This window comes from Eleutherodactylus coqui, chromosome 12 (assembly GCF_035609145.1).
Source record: "Eleutherodactylus coqui strain aEleCoq1 chromosome 12, aEleCoq1.hap1, whole genome shotgun sequence".
Classification (NCBI taxonomy): Eukaryota; Metazoa; Chordata; class Amphibia; order Anura; family Eleutherodactylidae; genus Eleutherodactylus; species Eleutherodactylus coqui.
Window position 1 is genome coordinate 98,488,904 of NC_089848.1, and position 19,681 is coordinate 98,508,584.

Here is a 19,681-nt window from a genome sequence, read left to right on the forward strand (position 1 = left end):
CTGGCCAGTAGGAGCAGCATGTTGTGTCTTAGACTAGCAATGCATAGTGTGCATCAGGTAGTCAGAGATGTGTTGCGGCCATTTTTCTTTCTCCAGGCTCGGAGGGTCACTTTAACATCTCCTGAGGGGCGTAAACTGATTGGTAGACAGGGAGGCATTTTCGCTGGTCGACCAATCATTGATAACGTAAATGTTTATAATATAGCCTGTCATGGGTGCCAGTTATTTTGCTGATGTCCCCATGCATGCTGTCCTCAGCTTTGTCTGATAGGATCCAGAGCTCTGCTTGGATCCTATTGCATCGGCTTGGTTGTTGGCGTCTGAATGCATGCAGTTTGAAGGTCAGTCCGAATGGGTGACCCTGCTCTATGACGTTCATATGCCCTAACAGAGCATATCATCAGGGGTTGTGATCTCAGCACAACCCCTTTTAAGACTATTCTGAGTCAAATGTCATTCCTAAGTAGTAGGTTTAAGACTGGAGTTATCTACCATAATGGATGGCTCTGGTTTGCATGTGATTGAACATAAATATTTATGGGAAATGGGTTTTCTATCAATACATTGTAGACCACGATTGCCATTATAGCCCGCTTTTAGCAGTTGTTCCATTATAGGCATATGGCGGTCGTAGTCTTATGGCCACTGGCCACAGAAGGCAGATCTCCTGTCTCCTACTCCTACCAGTTGCAATCCTCAACATTCCCTCCGCGTCCTGTGCAGCAGATGTCATTAGAGTTGAGCAAGCATACTCATTAAGGCGATTTACTCAAGAGAGCATCGCCTTTTTTGAGTACCTGCTGGCTCGTCCCTGAAGATTTGGGGGGCGGCGCGGCGGGGGGAGCGGGGTGGAGAGTTAGAGAGATCTCTCTCCCTCCCGATCCCCTCCACAACCCCCCGCGCCCCTCCGAATCTTTAGGGACGAGCCAGCAGGTACTCGAAAAAGGCGATGCTCTCTTGAGTAAATCGCCTTAACGAGTATACTCGCTCATCTCTACACACCATCCTTTCTCCTGTCAGTGATGACTATAGGCTGCACATACGCACCCAACAGGCTCTTAAAGAGCCATTATTTGCACCCACTTTTCCATCTCCAACTAATTTGAATAGTCCTCTGGTTATTAAACCCCTTATCGCTATATGATGTTCAGTTGCATCATAGAGGCTCGGAGTTTGTATGGAGAGGGATCGGGAGCATATCCATCTGCATACAATGGGGGGTGCTTCTTGTAACTGACACTTTCCTGCAATGCTGCCATCAATCATCACAGAGGCATTTAGGCCCCCTGCACATGAGCGGAAATTCTGCGTCGGGATTTTCTGCAAAACTTCTGCCCCTGGACACCTGCATAGGATTGCATTGCAAAACGCAATCCTATGCAGACGGCTGCAATTTATCCTGGCCAGCAGCCGGCACATCAAAGAGCCAGAGCCGCAGGACAGGTGAGCGCTGCATTGGTCCCTGCAGGGGCTCGGGTCGGGTCCCGCTGTGAGAATTCTCGCAGTGGGATCTGATCCAGCCGTCTGCAGGCGGCCTTAAATGGCCCAATCAGAGTTTAGGGGCCCAAACAGCTCTGTGTGATAAGATCCCTGAAAAAGAACAACCTCCTTTTCCTTATCTTGCTCTTGTTTCCCCTTGTCCTCTTCCTCTGATTTCTCCTACTCTTCCTTTTCTTGATCTTCATTTTCCTCCTCTTCCGTTTCCTGTTGCTCCTCTTCCTCTTACTTTTTCTCTGCCTCCTCTTCCTTTCCCACTTCCTTTTCTGCTCCTCTTCTCCCTTCTCTTTTTTCTCATCTTTCTCTTCCCTTTCCTCTTTCTTTTCCTCTTCCTCCTCCTTTTCAACTCCTCTTCTGCCTTCTCCTTTTCCTTCTCTTTCCTTTCCTCCTTCTCCTCTTCTTCCTTTTCCTCGTCCTCCTGCTTTTACTCCTCCTCTTCCTTTTACTCTTCCTTTCCCTCTTCCTCCTCCTTTCCTCCTCCACGTCTGCCTTCTCCTTTTCCTCCTCCTCCATCGTCTCCTCTTCTGCCCTCGATTTTTCCTCCTCTTCCCTATCCTCTTCCTTCTCCTCTTCCTCTTCCTGTTCCTCCTCTTCCTTTTTCTCGTCATTCTCCTCCTCTTCATATTCCTCTTCCTTTTTCCTCTTCCTCCTTCTCCTCCTCTTCATTTTCCCTTTTCCTTTTTCCTCTTCCTTCTCTTTTTCCTCCTCCATGCAGCTTTGTCTTCTTTTTGGATAAGAGCTTTCTTCATGAGAGAACACCTTTTAGGTGCTTTATGTACTATGATGGCATTTGCAAGGTTTCCGATGTGACTATTAATTGCTTTTTCCAAACATTTCTTTCAATAGACTTCAATGTTAGGCCAACCCAATAATAAAGTTTATTGCAGAACATTCCAGCACTGTGACGAAAGTTGCCCATAAGACAAGCAGGTTAATGAAAATTCTAAATATACACGACCCCATTTGGATGGACCCCTGTGGGCCCTAACCTTGCAGATGATTCATTCCTTCTCTGCGGCATTTGATGTGTTGTGATGGTTTACAAAACACAATTATCAACCAATATCGTATTGATGAACGGATTATTTCAGCGAGTTCAAGTGACATTATTTGTGCTCGGAAACCATAAAGCCGCTTATATTAAATTACATTTCTAATTAGGGTAAGAACACGATTGCAATGCAATCTACGTGTTTTCTGAATATTTCCTTTGAAGATGAAACGCATTATTTTGTCCGCGCCATAATTGGTTGACTCTCATTTACAATTTCTGCTGAATCCTCAGAATCAGATTATGTTTAATGATGTAAATCTACAATTAGATTCACCTTTCGCTCGCTCACCACTCACAGTCTGACTTGTTAAATATTCATAGTTTTTTAGCTTTGGATGAGTTCGGAGTTAAAACTAATTCAACTTTTATTGACAGGAGGTTTTAGCGGGAATTAGAGGCAGATTTCTCACTTATTGTACACAGAGATTTATTCGGGGTATTTTAGATTAAACACAATCTGTTTTGTGATATTAATGCAGAGCCGCGTCTAATATTCGGATTTCTGATTGTCTCCATGTATTTTCCATTGTGTGAGCGGATTTCTAGTATTGGGCAGAGAAACATTTATTCCAGCCATATTGAGTGTTTTGGAGCTTTAGAGGAGATTTGTTCCTACATTTCTGTACTAGGAAAGAAAACAAACCCCTGTCTGTAAATATAAAGTGAATGAGAGGTCATTTTAGAGTTCGAATGTTAACTCGTGACATACACAAATGATTCAAATTAAAGGGGTTATCCAGTTGTAAATCATTGAAGACTTATCCTTAGGATGGGCCATGAATGATAGAGCGGCAGCCCTGCTGATCAGCTGTTCTGTGGGCCAGTCTGTTTATACACTGAGCTGCAGGAAGCAGACAGCTCTGTCCTCACTGTAGTGGTCGAGCTTGGTATTACATGCAAAGTTCCTATACACATCAATGGGAACTTTGCCTGTAATACCAAATCTGACCACTGCAGTGGGAATGGAGCTGTCTGCTTCCTGCAGAAATCAGCTAATTGCACAAATACATTGGCTCGACAAACAGCTGATTGGCAGGGATCCCAGATAGCAGACCCCTGCTGATCTACTGTCCACGGCCGGGTTGGATTCCGCATATGGAAGCCCACAGAGGAATCCGACCATGCCCGCGGCTGGCCATACTCCGTACCTGTCCAGGTCTGTAATGCAGACATGTGCGCAAGCGTCGCATATGCGCAATACTTTTTTTTTTTTTTAAACTCCTGCTTTCCCACGGAATCTGCGGCCCATCCGCAATATCAGTTGCAGATGGGACGCAGATTGGATGGCTTCCATTGAGTTCAATGGAAACAGTCTGTGTGGCAACCGCACTTAAATGGAGCATGCTGTGATTTGTTTTCCGCATGTGGCATCCGGAAAACAAATCCAGATGTCAAAATTCAAGTGCGGACACCCAAGGTTCCCTATTAGCGACTTGGACTGCGGGTCTTCTGCACAGGAGCCCCACGCAGATTCTGCAAATTTAAATCAGCCCATGGACATTAGACCTAAGGCTTACAAGCGGATATAGATTTCTGGTATAATTTGTCAGTTCCTGGCATAAATGATGATACGGTTGAAACAAAATGTAACCAAACGCTGATAATTTGCAACAAGTTATCTTAACACAACAAAAAACATTGAAAAGGCAATAAAAAGTCACGTGCCACAGTTTATTTAATGCTTTAAGTGTAAAGCTAAACTTTGCTACATCTGAAAATCTGTCTGGCTGTGGCAGATCCGCCCCCTCGTGCTAAGCCCATTTCTACAAAAGATGTGAGGGTGGTCGAAAGAGGCCAAAAAGTCTCAAGTTTTGGAGCAAGTTCAACAAAATCTGTGACTTTTTTTCACCCCAGAATTCTTGGCCCAAGCGCCTTTGTGAATTCTCTTTAACCCATTAAGGACCAAGCACCGTAAATTTATGGTGCTTGGTCCTGGGCTTTAATCCCAGCCAATAGTAAAAATACAGCGTGGGATTAAAGCCTCTGTTCTGCAATCAATCAGAAGCTGGTCAGTTTGTCAGCTATTAATCACAGCTGATAACCCGCAGAATGAGAGAGAAGTGGGTTTTAACCCTTTCTGCATTCTCCTTTGCCAAGTACACAGCGCTCAATGAACGCTATGTACTAAAGAGTAAAAGTGGAAGATTTTTTTCCACTACACAAGCCAGCAAGTGACCTATGGGATCCCGTTACAGCAGAGCTGCAGGGTCCTAGCAGATCCTGATCAGCTCTGCCAGTGACTATTGTCACTACAGGGGATGTTTTTCCTGCAACTGGGGCTCCTATGTATGCGGGTCATATGGATGCCCCAGCTATAGTGGAAGAGTGTATAAAAAAAGACCATGTGAATGTCGCCCTGAGGTCTTATATGACGTCATTGGGGTCATAGATGGTCAAAAAAAATAATTACATAAATAAGTAAAGCAAAATTTCCTAATAAAATAAAAATATAATACAGAATAAAACAGAAAATAACCCAAAGCCGACACCAACCAAAACTGTCGCCGTATTCACCCTGTAATCTTAAACCATACATATTATATACCAAAACGTCCGAAACAAAATGAGGAACCCGATCCCATACTTTATTTTAGCGTAAATATATTAATTAAACATAATTTTGATAGCTGAAGGAAAAAATATTGGGCAGTTAAACCACCACATGGGTAAAATTCCTAAAAAGTGTCTGGTCCTTAAGATACAAAACAGCCTGGTCCTTAAGGGGTTAAGTTTCCTAAATGCAAACAATGATGTATTGTTGGTAAACTCTGCGTTATACTGTCATCAGTGTCTGGTATTAACCCTTGAGCCAATGTTCATATCTTACCATATCCACATCCTATTCCCTCCATCCCTTGAGTTGGGAAGCTTTATTGACCATCGGAGGTCACAGACGACTCTTAATCTGTACCCATCAGTAACGTCTTAACTCTGCATTATAAATCTTGTCTCGTTGTACAGGAATATGGCGGCTATCTGAGCACCCGTCTCCTGACGTCCATGGCAGATGACCTGTTTGCGTGTGGAGCTGCTCTTTCCCCTATTACAGATTTTAAGCTATATGGTAAGGTTCACACTAGTAGTTCATAGTCCCTGGTGTTGCTTACGGCTTCTGTTCACACTTGTATCCGCAGGGTCCTTCTAGTTTTGTCATTTCTGATACTACAGTAGTGCAGCATGCTGAACCGCAGATTTTCGCTGTGGATTTTCATTCCAAATGCCGCAGATCCGCAAGCAGATTTAGCCCCAATTAGCGGAGCAAATTCGCAATTGCGCATCTTTAGCCTAACGTAGTTGCGCAGTAAATGAGGCAGGTTTGCACGCATATCAGCGCATAGTTCTGTACTTTTTGCACATACAAGGACTGTTTACACCCCCGTCCTGATTTAAATGGCTATTCAGCCTAATGAGATCCCAATGTGTTCCGAAGTTCATGAAATTACGTATTGTGCTTTTGCGCACCTCCCATGGGCTTCTATGAGGGTCTTTGTAGCGCATAACGCAGAATGATAGACAGGGACTATTTTTTTGCAAACACAAAAACATTCATGACAGCGAACGCATTGAAATCAATATCTTCTATTGTCTGTGCATTGCGTGCAAATATGGTTGTCTGAAGCTGCCCTGGATTTTCTATGGCGCGGATTTCAAATCCACTCATGATAAAAGTTGCAACACATGAACTACAGCATGGATTCCCATTGACCTCAATGGGCTGCTAAGCAGATGCCCGTTTCAACGCGGCATCCACGTTGTTGTCCACATACAGGGCCCTAGACTACATGTAGCAGGGTTTTCTGTTGATATCATTGCGGATCTCAGGTTCTCATTTGAAGGGGTTAAATCCTCATGAAATTCTTCAGCATAAAGCAACATGTTGTAGAATCACAGGCCTCTATGAATAATCTGCAGCATTTTTGCTACATGTGAAACTATCCTTAAGGTGGCGACATTGAGCTTGTCTGCAGTGGGCCTGTGGTCTGCTCAATCCTAGTTTAGAGTTAAGCTTTGTTGCACGGGTTGTCAATAAAGGAGCACACCGGGCAAAACAGATATGAACTGATATTCCAGGACTAATATTAGAATAGCGCCACCTGCTGTCTATATCCCCAGATAATCCAAGGCTAATGTTAGAATAGTGCCACCTGCTGTTATTAGCCGGATTATCTAGGATTAATGTTAGACTAGCACCCCATGCTGTTTGTATCACTTTATATTCCAGGTCTAATGTTAGAATAGCGCCATCTGCTGTTAATACTCCAGATATTCCAAGACTAATGTTAGAATAGCACCCCATGCGGTTTCAGGACATTTTGTCCAAATTTTTTTCATCCAATCCCTACATTTTGTCCATTGCTTTCCCTTATCCACTAGGACATTTCGTCCAAGATATTTGACATTTCGCCATTGATACTTTATGCCATACTTAAGAAAAGAAACGTCTGTTCTCCTCTCGAACATATAGTCTATATGAAATCACTGTCCGAAGGACGACTTCGGATGTTGCTACCTCCTGACCTGATATTGTAGTAAAAAAGTTGTAATTTCAAAAAATTTTAACTGATCACATGACGATGACATCATCACAGGTCCTTTAGTGCAGGTGCTGAAGGGCCTGTGATGACGTCAATTATACACAGATCAACAGACTTTTTAAATGAAGTAATAAGCAAAAACAAAGAGGCCCAGCCACGACAAAGTTCGCTAAGTAACTGATGTACTGTGCACCTGTGAAATGTGACTCTCAGAAACACCTGTAGGGAGCTGGGACGTTTCCTGATGTTCCCCCCAACCTCTCCTGCTGACGTGTTGCCCCGAGAAAACCTGCTGCCCCCCCTCCCCTGTCCCCCGTTTCCAGGCAGGAAAAATATACCGAGGGCAGCGGTTTGTGGTCCACGAGCACGAGATCGCTTTTATCAGCCATAATAGCGATCTTGTGCAAAGTGTAAAAAAAAGTTTCAAGATTGAAAAGTTTTGTCTCCCCTCACCGTTCCGATCGGTGAGAGGAGATGAAGTGCATAAGGGAAACCCTCCCCAATGTTTCCCACCGCCCATGTGTGTCCCCCCCACCCCATGCTGGGTAAATGGTGGGCACAGGTGCAGTAAGGCTAGAGCCACACGGGACAGATTTTCGTTGGAATGTCCTCAGCGGATGAGATTTTCATTGGAGAAACTCGTGAAAGGACAAGAAATCTTGTATCACCTGATATCCCAGGACTAATGTTAGAATAGCACCACCTGATGTTTATAGTCCCAGATATTCCAGGACTGATGTTAAAATAATGCCACTTGCTGTTTCTATCTCTAGATATTCCAGAACTAATGTTAGAATAGCGCCCCCTGCTGTCTATATCCCCAGATACTCCAGGACTAATGTTAGAATAGCGCCCCCTGCTGTCTATATCCCCAGATACTTCAGGACTAATGATATTATAGCACTACCTATTGTTTATATACCCAGATGCTCCAGGACTAATGTTAGAATAGCGCCCTCTGCTTTCTATATCCCCAGATACTCCAAGACTAATGTTAGAATAGCGCCCCCTGCTGTCTATATCCCCAGATATTCCAGGACTAATGTTAGACTGGCACTACTTTCTGTTTCCATCCCTAGATATTGCAGGACTAATGTTACAATAGCACCACTTGCTAGAGCCATTCAGATGGATGTATTTCTCACCTGTGTGCTGTTCGTGAAACCCATAAGACACTATTCTCATGTGTGAGTTGTCACATGGATTGATGGTCCCTGTGAGAAAACATTGCAGCCTGTCCTATTCTGGTGCCTATGACAGACAAGAATAGTACATGCAGTGTCCATTGCCTGCAGGTATCGGACAGCATATAGAAATGTACTTATCAATAATGTTTTATCTAATTGTATGTTTTTTATTTACTTGTGACTTTTTTTATCTCATTGGATTTATATTGTCACTAAATACATTTTCTTTCTTTAAGCCTCTGCTTTTTCGGAGAGGTATTTGGGGCTGCATACTGTTGACAATGGAGCATACGGGGCATATGAGGTATGTGCATTGGAAATACATGTACATTGATACAAAATAGTATCATTTTGTATAACTTAAAGGGCCATTCGGTGATTTTTAAAAAAATGAAATCAGCATGTAGCTATCCTTCAGTATATATAAGTGGACTAGTGTTATCTTGGTTAGTTATTTCTCTCTATCTGAATCTCCCGGCCTCCTTCTCCTCAGAAGGTCATGTGATCTCAGTTCTGACCACCTCAGATGTAATTTGGATTACGTGTTGTCAAATTAAGTCAGTTTCACTGTCTGTGTGATGCTGTTATATGGATCTACCACAGACACTCTCTATAGGGAGACACAGGCACTACTATCTCAGTGACTGATGATGATCACACAGCTCCTGTCACACAGTTATAATAGAGGAGATCACAGCCCATCCTCCTGACTGGGTACTTATGGTCTGTAGCTAATGCTGTTCAGCCAATCACAATCAGAGCTACCAGCAGGCGGGGATTTTAAATCCCCAGCTGCTGTTAGTTCAGAACTACAGAGTCTGGGACAGCGGCAGAAGTCGCAGCTGAGCCCCAGCAGGTAAGTATAGATTTGTTTTTCCCACTCTATATTAAAAGGCTTTTCAGGGAAGGGCTTTCTCAGCACCATGTCACTCTTGACAAGGCATTCGGTGCATTCTACAACTGAACCCCGTTAATATGAGGGCTCGTTCACACCTGCGTTTGCTATATCCATTTGAATGCCATTCATACGGAAATAAGCATTTCTGGTTTTTTTCTCCATTGATTTCAAATATTAAAAAAAAAAAAAAATAGAATGTTTTCCGTTCGATTCGTTTCCGTTATGGTTCCTTTTTTAAAATAGCGCAGTCTGCAGCGTCATTTGTTCCATTAAAAAACCGCAACCGTAATGGAACGACATCAAACGGGAAGCATCATGTGCTTAAAAAATCATTGAAATCAAAGATTAGCTTATAGGGCCCAATGTAGGTGACAGTTTCCCTTTAAAATTGGATTCTATGTCCTGTAAGTATGACACTCAACAAAATGCTCTGCACTCCGGCTTCTGGGCAAAATCCAGATTTTATCATAGGATTCCAAAAATGCTTTGGAATCTGCCACCAGTCCCTCGTCAAGAATAATTTTGATCAACAGGCGCTAAATACAACTCTGGTGCTCCATCTAACGTGTCCGAACACTCACCGTTCCTGGATAGGCTACATCAGCAGATGACTAATTGTAGTGCCATTGTATTGAAAAAAAAAATAGAAAGGCGAAACTCAATTTTTGCGCAATTTTATCACTGAGTAGAAGAAAAATATCACCTGACAGGGCGCCTTCACACTGGTGAGAAAATCGGGTGATTTTCTTGCGCTGCCACAGTGAGTGAAAATGTATGATTGTGAAACCAATGAATTTCAATGGTTTCATTCTCATTTGTGATGTTTTCACTCCTGCAATGCTCTGTAAAAAAAAAAAAAAAGAAAATCACAGCATGCCCATTCTTTTTGCGATATCACCCATTGCTTTCAATGGGGCCAGCGGGAGCAGCGCCGGCCCCATTGAAAGCAATGGGAGAAGGTTGTAATTCTCTGATGCAGCTTTGACAGCTGCAGCAGGGGATTTCCTCAGCCCCGGAGGGATGTGAGGCTGTCACATCCATGGGTTTCATCTTGTTCTCAATGGGGCTGGCAGCGCTGGACCCATTGAAAACATAGGGAGAGCATCACGATCTCCTGCGGCTCCTGTGACAGCAGCTGTAGGGGATTCCTGCATCCCTGTGGGGAGTCCCCTCATTACTGAACACTGTAACAGCAGCAGGGTGTTCAGTGATGACACAGTAATGGCAGGAGATTGTGATGTTCTCCCATTGCTTTCAGTGGGGCTAGCGCTGCTGCCGCCCCATTGAAAGCAATAAGGTGAAGGGAACCCCCGCACTGATGTGAGGCTGTTTTCATATGAAAACACCTTGCATGCAAGGGGTTTTAGAAGATTTACCCGATATCGCTCTTGCCAGTGTGCAGGAGCCCTTAGATGAATTCAGATTTCTGTTGCACCCTGCTGATGGGAGGTCAGAATTTGGCACAAGCAGCATGAATCGATGACCCCTTCCTGTCAGCTGGTCAGAACATGTCAGCACCTCCGTCTAATGTACAACAACGACCAGAAGCTTCCTGAGCATATAGGACATTGGGGTTTTATTATTCAAGGTAATCTGCGCGACAATGATTCAGCAGGCCAAAGCAGTTCCAAGGTGCTACAAGATGGGGGAGGGCATGGGTCTCTAATAAAGTGGCCATTCAATGTATGTACTGCAAAAAGAAAACAGACACAAAAATTATTTGGGCAGCCCAACACATTAGGGCCAATAACCCCCCACCTATGTAACATCACTAAAAAGTGTCTGATTGTTGAGGACCAAATAACTCTAGTCATTAAAGGGGGTTGTCCAGGGTTAGAAAAACATGACTGCTTTATTTCAAACACAGTGCCACCCTTGTCTGTGGGTTGAGCTTGGTATTGCAGCTTAGCTCCCATTCATGGAGCTGAGCTGCAGTACCATATACACCCCTATGGATAAAGCTGGTGCTGTATTTGGAAGAAAGCAGCCATGTTTTTGTTTTATTTTTTTTTTAACCCTGGACAACCCCTTTAAGGAGTTAAATGTACTATTGCGAATGTCTGAAAGAGAAGGTCGTCTTTTTCCGTGAGCACAAAATATCTCGGAATATGACAAGCCGATGTCCTTTTAATTATGGTACGGCCAACTGAAACAAGCTGCAACCCAAGACTAATTGTACCTTTAAAGGTAATTTCCAGCATTTTCACGTAATCAATAGCAATTACAGCATTACTTCCAGACCTCAAACACTATTACAGCTAATAAATCCCGTTATTATGGGAAGCTTCTGCCATGATCGCATAAAAGCCAGGATTTTTGTATGTAGCCACCCAGAAGATGTGTTATTACAAATAACATAAAAAGCTATTCAATTTACCCGAAATCCATCCCCTTTGTTCTGTTCATATGAGGCCCGTGCGACTCCTCATTGAAGCTTATCAGCCATTTGTGTAAAGCCAATTTTCCGTCCTTTTGCTAAAGATAGCCTCTTTAATCTTTGTTTCCACAGTTGGCCAAAGTAACAGTTCGAGAGTCCTTATCGAATAAAGCTAAATTTTTGATTATCCATGCTACTGCAGATGGTGAGTAATGCTTTATTAATCCTTAATCTATTCCATAATGATAAGAACCTATTAGACAGATGCTCCTCACTGAGCCGTTAGGAAATAGGCTTTAATTAATTTGTCCCTTTTACTGATACTAATCTTATTTTACAGAAAAAATCCACTTCCAGCACACTGCGGAACTCATAACGAATTTAGTGAAAGCCAAAGCCAATTATTCCTTACTGGTAAGTTCCTTACTTCTGCACTGCTTATGTCTCTGTTATACGGGACAGGGTCAGATCCATTGGAGTAGTGCAGTGCGGTGGTAGGTATGGACTGAACAGTTCACGGTTTTGCCTATTTCCGTAGAGTTCCGCCTAATCCTTTCATGACCGAGGATTATTGATGCGCCTACATCCAGGTCACATTCTGTAGTTCTGTCATTCACACTTACAAAAAAACATAACTTTTTTATTTTTCTAGTTACATATGAGGGGGCACCCAAAAAACTCACAAATCTTCTTCTGTTGGGTGGGGCGTTACTAGTACAGGCTTCTGTTGCTAGGTGAATGTCTGTAGACCCCTTCTAAGGCAGTACGCAAGCCAACGTTGTTGGGGGAGGTTACGTTTGGCTCCAGTAATTTTTTTCAACAAGTTGTTCGGTTTTTCGCCTATTCTGTGATGGCCGATTCATACAAACAATGTGCAGCTGTGAAATGTTGTTTCCTCTTCCACTGCTCAAAGCACTCATGAAAATACATTACACGGAGGGGTAGGCGAAGGGGTCTTGCCATTTTTCATCAAAAATTGCCTAATACTTAGCGTTGTATGGGCAAACAGATGACCTGTTCTTCCATCATGACAGCACACTGCGCTAAATATGAGGCAATTTGTAATGAAAAACAGCATGACACCCTCGCCTCAACCGCCATATTCAACAGATCCATGTGACTTTCATTTACAAGTGCCTTGGGCAGTGGAAAAGGAAACAACATTTCCCAGCTGCACGTTGTGAATCAGACTTCACAAAATAGGTGAAAAACTGAACAACTTGTAGAAAAAAATAAATAACTGGAGCCGAACGCAACCTTCCCCAACAACGTCGGTTGGCGAATCAAGTTCCACAGACATTCACCTAGGAACATAATTCGATACTACTAATGCCCCGCCCACCAGAAGAAGAATACTGTTTCTTTTGGGTACCCCCTCATATCTACACGAAGGCTGTTTTTTTTGTGGGATGAGACATATTTTTTTTGTAGTATCATTTAATCTGCCATATAATGTATTAAAAGACTTTTAGGAATTTCTAAGTGGGGTGAAATGAGAAGTAAAAATGCAATTGCACTATTTGGGGGGTATATTACAGTGGATTCAGAGATTCCAATGAATACAAAAAATACAAACACAACAACTAAGTAATAAACATTTTGAATGTAGTAAATATAGCAGAAAGAAAGATATAAGAATAAACAATAAATGAAATGAAGCAGAAAATAAGGATATAAGAATAATCAGCACCTGAACGCTAACAAAGCACAATGATGAAGCAAAGAATAAAGCATTCGATTACTTTGGTCCTGAAAAGCTACATGCCTAAACAATAGAGATGAGCGAGCACCAAAATGCTCGGGTGCTCGTTACTCGAGACGAAATTTTCGCGATGCTCGAGGGTTCGTTTCAAATAACGAACCCCATTGAAGACAATGGGCGACTCGAGCATTTTTGTATATCGCCGATGCTCTCTAAGGTTTTCATTTGTGAAAATCTGGGCAATTCAAGAAAGTGATGGGAACGACACAGCAACGGATAGGGCAGACGAGGGGCTACATGTTGGGCTGCATCTCAAGTTCCCAGGTCCCACTATTAAGCCACAATAGCGGCAAGAGTGGGCCCCCCCCCCCCTCCCAACAACTTTTACTTCTGAAAAACCCTCATTAGCAAGGCATACCTTAGCTAAGCACCACACTACCTCCAACAAAGCACAATCACTGCCTGCATGACACTCCGCTACCACTTCTCCTGGGTAACATGCTGCCCAACCCCCCTGCACGACCCAGTGTCCACAGCGCACACCAAAGTGTCCCTGCGCAGCCTTCAGCTTCCCTCATGCCACACCACCCTCATGTCTATTTATAAGTGCGTCTGCCATGAGGAGGAACTGCAGGCACACACTGCAGGGGGTTGGCAGGGCCAGACAGAGACCCTCTTTAAAAGGGGTGGGGCGATAGCCCATAATGCTGTACAGAAGCAATGAGAAATCCAATCCTGTGCCACCTCCATCAGGAGCTGCACACGTGGGCATAGCAATGGGGAACCCATGTGCCACACACTATTCATTCTGTCAAGGTGTCTGCATGCCCCAGTCAGACCGGGGTTTTTTTATAAATAGTCACAGGCAGGTACAACTCCGCAATGGGAATTGCATGTGCACCCACAGCATGGGGGGCTCCCTGGAACCCACCGGCTGTACAGGTAACGTCAGCTTTAACGTCAGCTTTAATACAGGTGGGCTTCAGCCCAAACTGCATGCCCCAGTCAGACTGGGGTTCTTTAGAAGTGGACACATGCAGTTACAACTCTGTGTGTATCGACAGCATGGGTGGGTCCCAGGAAGCCACCGGCGGTACATAAATATATCCCATTGCAGTGCCCAGCACAGCTGAGGAAGCATCAGCTTTAATGCAGGTGGGCTTCGGCCCACACTGCATGCCCCAGTCAGACTGGGGTTCTTTAGAAGTGGACACATGCAGTTACAACTCCGTGTGGACCGACAGCATGGGTGGGTCCCAGGAAGCCACCGGCGGTACATAAATATATCTCATTGCAGTGCCCAACACAGCTGAGGTAACGTCAGCTTTAATGCAGGTGGGCTTCGGCCCACACTGCATGCCCCAGTCAGACTGGGGTTCTTTAGAAGTGGACACATGCAGTTACAACTCCGTGTGGACCGACAGCATGGGTGGCTCCCTGGAACCCACCGGCGGTACATAAATATATCCCATTGCAGTGCCCAGCACAGCTGAGGTAACGTCAGCTTTAATGCAGGTGGGCTAAAAATTACTAGGAGTACAATGTAGGCGAGGGCCGAAAAGTTGGTGTACCAACAGTACTAATGTACCTCAGAAAAATTGCCCATGCCCAACCAAGAGGGCAGGTGAAACCCATTAATCGCTTTGGTTAATGTGGCTTAATTTGTAACTAGGCCTGTAGGCAGCCCGCTTAAAATAAAAATTGGTTGAGGTGAAAGTTTCAACGCTTTATTGAATTGAGAATTGAAACGTATAAACATTGTTTACAAAAGTTATATGAGTGAGCCTTGTGGGCCTAAGAAAAATTGCCCGTTCAGCGTGATTACGTGAGGTTTCAGGAGGAGGAGCAGGAGGAGGAGGATGAATATAATACACAGATTGATGAATCTAAAAGGTCCCCATTTTTGATGGTGATAGAGAACGATGCTTCCATCTGCGGGTGCAGCCTACGTATTGTTTAGGTACCGCTGCTGTCCGCTGGTGGTAAAGAGAACTCTGGGGAAATCCAGGCTTTGTTCATCTTGATGAGTGTAAGCCTGTCGGCACTGTTGGTTGACAGGCAGGTACGTTTATCCGTGATGATTCCCCCAGCCGCACTAAACACCCTCTCTGACAAGACGCTAGCCGCAGGACAAGCAAGCACCTCCAGGGCATACAGCGCGAGTTCAGGCCACGTGTCCAGCTTCGACACCCAGTAGTTGTAGGGGGCAGAGGCGTCACCGAGGATCTTCATGCGATCGGCTACGCACTCCCTCACCATCCTTTTAACGTGCTCCCGCCGACTCCGCCTTGACTGAGGAGCGGTGACACAGTCTTGCTGGGGAGCCATAAAGCTGTCAAAGGCCTTGGATAGTGTTCCCCTGCCTTTCCTGTACATGCTGCCTGATCTCCGCACCTCCCCTGCTACCTGGCCCTGGGAACTGCGCCTTCTGCCACTAGCGCTGTCGGATGGGAATTTTACCATCAGTTTGTCCGCCAGGGTCCTGTGGTATAGCATCACTCTCAAAACCTTTCCTCTTCGGGTATGAGAGTGGAAAGGTTCTCCTTATACCGTGGGTCGAGCAGTGTGTACACCCAGTAATCAGTAGTGGCCAGAATGCGTGTAACGCGAGGGTCACGAGAAAGGCATCCTAACATGAAGTCAGCCATGTGTGCCAGGGTACCTGTACGCAACACATGGCTGTCCTCACTAGGAAGATCACTTTCAGGATCCTCCTCCTCCTCCTCCTCAGGCCATACACGCTGAAAGGATGACAGGCAAGCAGCATGGGTACCCTCAGCAGTGGGCCAAGCTGTCTCTTCCCCCTCCTCCTCATGCTCCTCCCCCCCTCCTCCTCCTCCTCAACGCGCTGAGATATAGACATGAGGGTGCTCTGACTATCCAGCGACATACTGTCTTCCCCCGCCTCCGTTTCCGAGCGCAAAGCGTCTGCCTTTATGCTTTGCAGGGAACTTCTCAAGAGGCATAGCAGAGGAATGGTGACGCTAATGATTGCAGCATCGCCGCTCACCATCTGGGTAGACTCCTCAAAGTTTCCAAGGACCTGGCAGATGTCTGTCAACCAGACCCACTCTTCTGTAAAGAATTGAGGAGGCTGACTCCCACTACGCCGCCCATGTTGGAGTTGGTATTCCACTATAGCTCTACGCTGCTCATAGAGCCTGGCCAACATGTGGAGCGTAGAGTTCCACCGTGTGGGCACGTCGCACAGCAGTCGGTGTACTGGCAGATTAAACCGATGTTGCAGGGTCCGCAGGGTGGCAGCGTCCGTCTTGGACTTGCGGAAATGTGCGCTGAGTCGGCGCACCTTTCCGAGCAGGTCTGACAAGCGTGGGTAGCTTTTCAGAAAGCGCTGAACCACCAAATTAAAGACGTGGGCCAGGCATGGCACGTGCGTGAGGCTGCCGAGCCGCAGAGCCGCCTCCAGGTTACGGCCGTTGTCACACACGACCATGCCTGGTTGGAGGCTCAGCGGCGAAAGCCAGCGGTCGGTCTGCTCTGTCAGACCCTGCAGCAGTTCGTGGGCCGTGTGCCTCTTCTCTCCTAAGCTGAGTAGTTTCAGCACGGCCTGCTGACGCTTGCCCACCGCTGTGCCGCCACGCCGCGCGACACAGACTGCTGGAGACGTGCTGCTGCTGACACATCTAGATTGCGAGACAGAGGTTGCGTAGGAGGAGGAGGGTGGTTTAGTGGAGGAAGCATACACCGCCGCAGATACCAGCACCGATCTGGGGCCCGCAATTCTGGGGGTGGGTAGGACGTGAGCGGTCCCAGGCTCTGACTCGTCAGGGAGAAATAGTGGCCCTGCCCGCCTGGGCTTGTCCACGTGTCCGTTGTTAAGTGGACCTTGGCAGTAACCGCGTTGGTGAGGGCGCGTACAATGTTGCGGGAGACGTGGTCGTGCAGGGCTGGGACAGCACATCGGGAAAAGTAGTGGCGACTGGGAACCGAATAGCGCGGGCCGCCACCGCCATCATGTTTTTGAAAGTCTTCGTTTCCACAAGCCTATACGGCAGCATCTCCAGGCTGATCAATTTGGCTATGTGCACATTTAACGCTTGAGCGTGCGAATACGTGGCTGCATACTTGCGCTTGCGCTCAAACACTTGCGCTAGCGACGGCTGGACAGTGCGCTGAGAGACATTGCTGGATGGGGCCGAGGACAGCTGAGGTGAGGGTGTGGGTGCAGGCCGGGGGACGGTAGTGCCTGTGTCCTGAGAGGGGGGTTGGATCTCAGTGGCAGGTTGGGGCACAGGGGGAGAGGCAGTGGTGCAAACCGGAGGTGGTGAACGGCCTTCGTCCCACCTTGTGGGGTGCTTGGCCATCATATGTCTGCGCATGCTGGTGGTGGTGAGGCTGGTGGTGGTGGCTCCACGGCTGATCTTGGCGCGACAAACCTTGCACACCACTGTTCGTTGGTCGTCTGCACTCTCAGTGAAAAACTGCCAGACCTTTGAGCACCTCGGCCTCTGCAGGGTGGCATGGTGCGAGGGGGCGCTTTGGGAAACAGTTGGTGGATTATTCGGTCTGGCCCTGCCTCTACCCCTGGCCACCGCACTGCCTCTTCCAACCTGACCTGCTGCTGCACTTGCCTCCCCCTTTGAAGACCTGTCCTCAGTAGGCTTAGCAAACCAGGTGGGGTCAGTCACCTCAACGTCCAGCTACTCTTCCTCCGAATCCTCTGTGCGCTCCTCCCTCGGACTTACTGCAATTACTACTACCTGAGTGATAGAAAACTGTGTCTCATCGTCATCGTCCTCCTCACCCACTGAAAGCTCTTGAGACAGTTGGCGGAAGTCCCCAGCCTCATCTACCGGACCCCGGGAACTTTCCAAAGGTTGGGCATCGGTCACGACAAACTCCTCCGGCGGGAGAGGAACCATTGCTGCCCATTCTGGGCAGGGGCCCGAGAACAGTTCCTGGGAGTCTGCCCGCTCCTCAGAATGTGTCATTGTAATGGAGTGAGGAGGCTGGGAGGAAGGAGGAGCAGCAGCCAGAGGATTCAGAGTTGCAGCAGTGGACGGCGTAGAACTCTGGGTGGTCGATAGATTGCTGGATGCACTTTCTGCCATCCACGACAGGACCTGCTCACACTGCTCATTTTCTAATAAAGGTCTACCGCGTGAACCCATTAATTGCGCAGAAGCAGTCAAGTGGCCAAAGGCCAGTAGTAGGCCTTAAGTATTTTGCTTCTATTTTTTTAAATGCTGAGCTGATACAGCAGACAGATACTGTAGGCAGCGTATAATATTATGTATACTGTTTCCCTCTGGCTGGATGACGGCGGTGATGTAACGGAGACAGCAGAGCCAGTTAACAATTTTGCGCAAGCCTGCTGTAACGCTTAGCTGCGTATTAATTAGGACTACTACCCCCAGCAGACATGCAGTAAACTGAAGACGGTCACAGGCAGCCCAAATATAGTATTTTTCCCCAATTGTTTTGAAAAAGCCCACTGCCTATATAGACAGTATATCTCTTTCACCTTTCCCACTGTCCCTGCCTCACCAGTACTGGCCCTATACTATGTACAATGACTGCAGACTGAGGATGCAATGCTCTGCACACTCGATATACAAAAAAAAAAGTGCAACACTGCTCACAGCAGCCTCAACAGTACTGCACACGGTCAGATGTGGCCCTAAGAAGGACCGTTGGGGTTCTTCAAGCCTAAAATAACTCCTAACGCTCTCCCTATAGCAGCAGCAGCATCAGCAGCATCAGCAGCACTTTCCCTGATCTATATCAGAATGCATCTGTGACGAGCCGCGGGCAGGGCAGATTTAAATACTCGGGTGACACCTGATCTCCCCAGCCACTCACTGCAGGGGGGTGGTATAGGGCTGGAACATCACAGGAGGAAGTTGTAATGCCTTCCCTGTCTTTCTATTGGCCAGAAAAGCACTCAAATGTCTCAGAGATGAAAATGAAAGTAACCCGAACATCGCGTGGTGCTCGCCTCGAGTAACGAGCATCTCGAACACCCTAATACTCAAACGAGTATCAAGCTCGGACGAGTACGCTCGCTCATCTCTACTTAACAACCCAGAAATTCAATGAGAGCAGCGGTGTCTAGATGTTTGGTCCAACCAGAGTTCCCTCTTTATAGTTAAGAGCCTATGACAATAGATGAAGTAGAGAGTTTGAAACACAATGGTGACCAAGTTTGTATGAAGAATGTTTATGAAGTTTACACAATAAAACATTGGTATTTGACTCTCTAAGTGCTGCGGAATAAGTTGGCGCTATACAAATAAAGATTATTAATATTATTATCTCATGAACTCTTGGTTCCTGTTTGATAACAGTTACCCATTAATTGGAGTGTTTAAACCATAAACAAATAATTCTCACTTGAGGGGGAAGAGGTGGCATTTTTATAGCATTCATGGTGCCGTAAAACTGACCGGTTGTCTTTATTCTGTGGGTCA

General features: G+C 46.1%; 1 protein-coding gene across 1 annotated transcript in view; it reads left to right on the forward strand.

Annotated features, from left to right (window-relative positions):
* DPP6 (dipeptidyl peptidase like 6) overlaps positions 1 to 19,681 on the forward strand; it is a 676,815-nt gene that overhangs the window by 650,085 nt on the left and 7,049 nt on the right. Inside the window, exons 22-25 of the mRNA XM_066584876.1 lie at positions 5,513 to 5,615; positions 8,510 to 8,577; positions 11,681 to 11,753; positions 11,889 to 11,962. Coding sequence (XP_066440973.1) covers positions 5,513 to 5,615; positions 8,510 to 8,577; positions 11,681 to 11,753; positions 11,889 to 11,962 — 318 coding nt within the window. The remainder of the gene's footprint in view (positions 1 to 5,512; positions 5,616 to 8,509; positions 8,578 to 11,680; positions 11,754 to 11,888; positions 11,963 to 19,681) is intronic.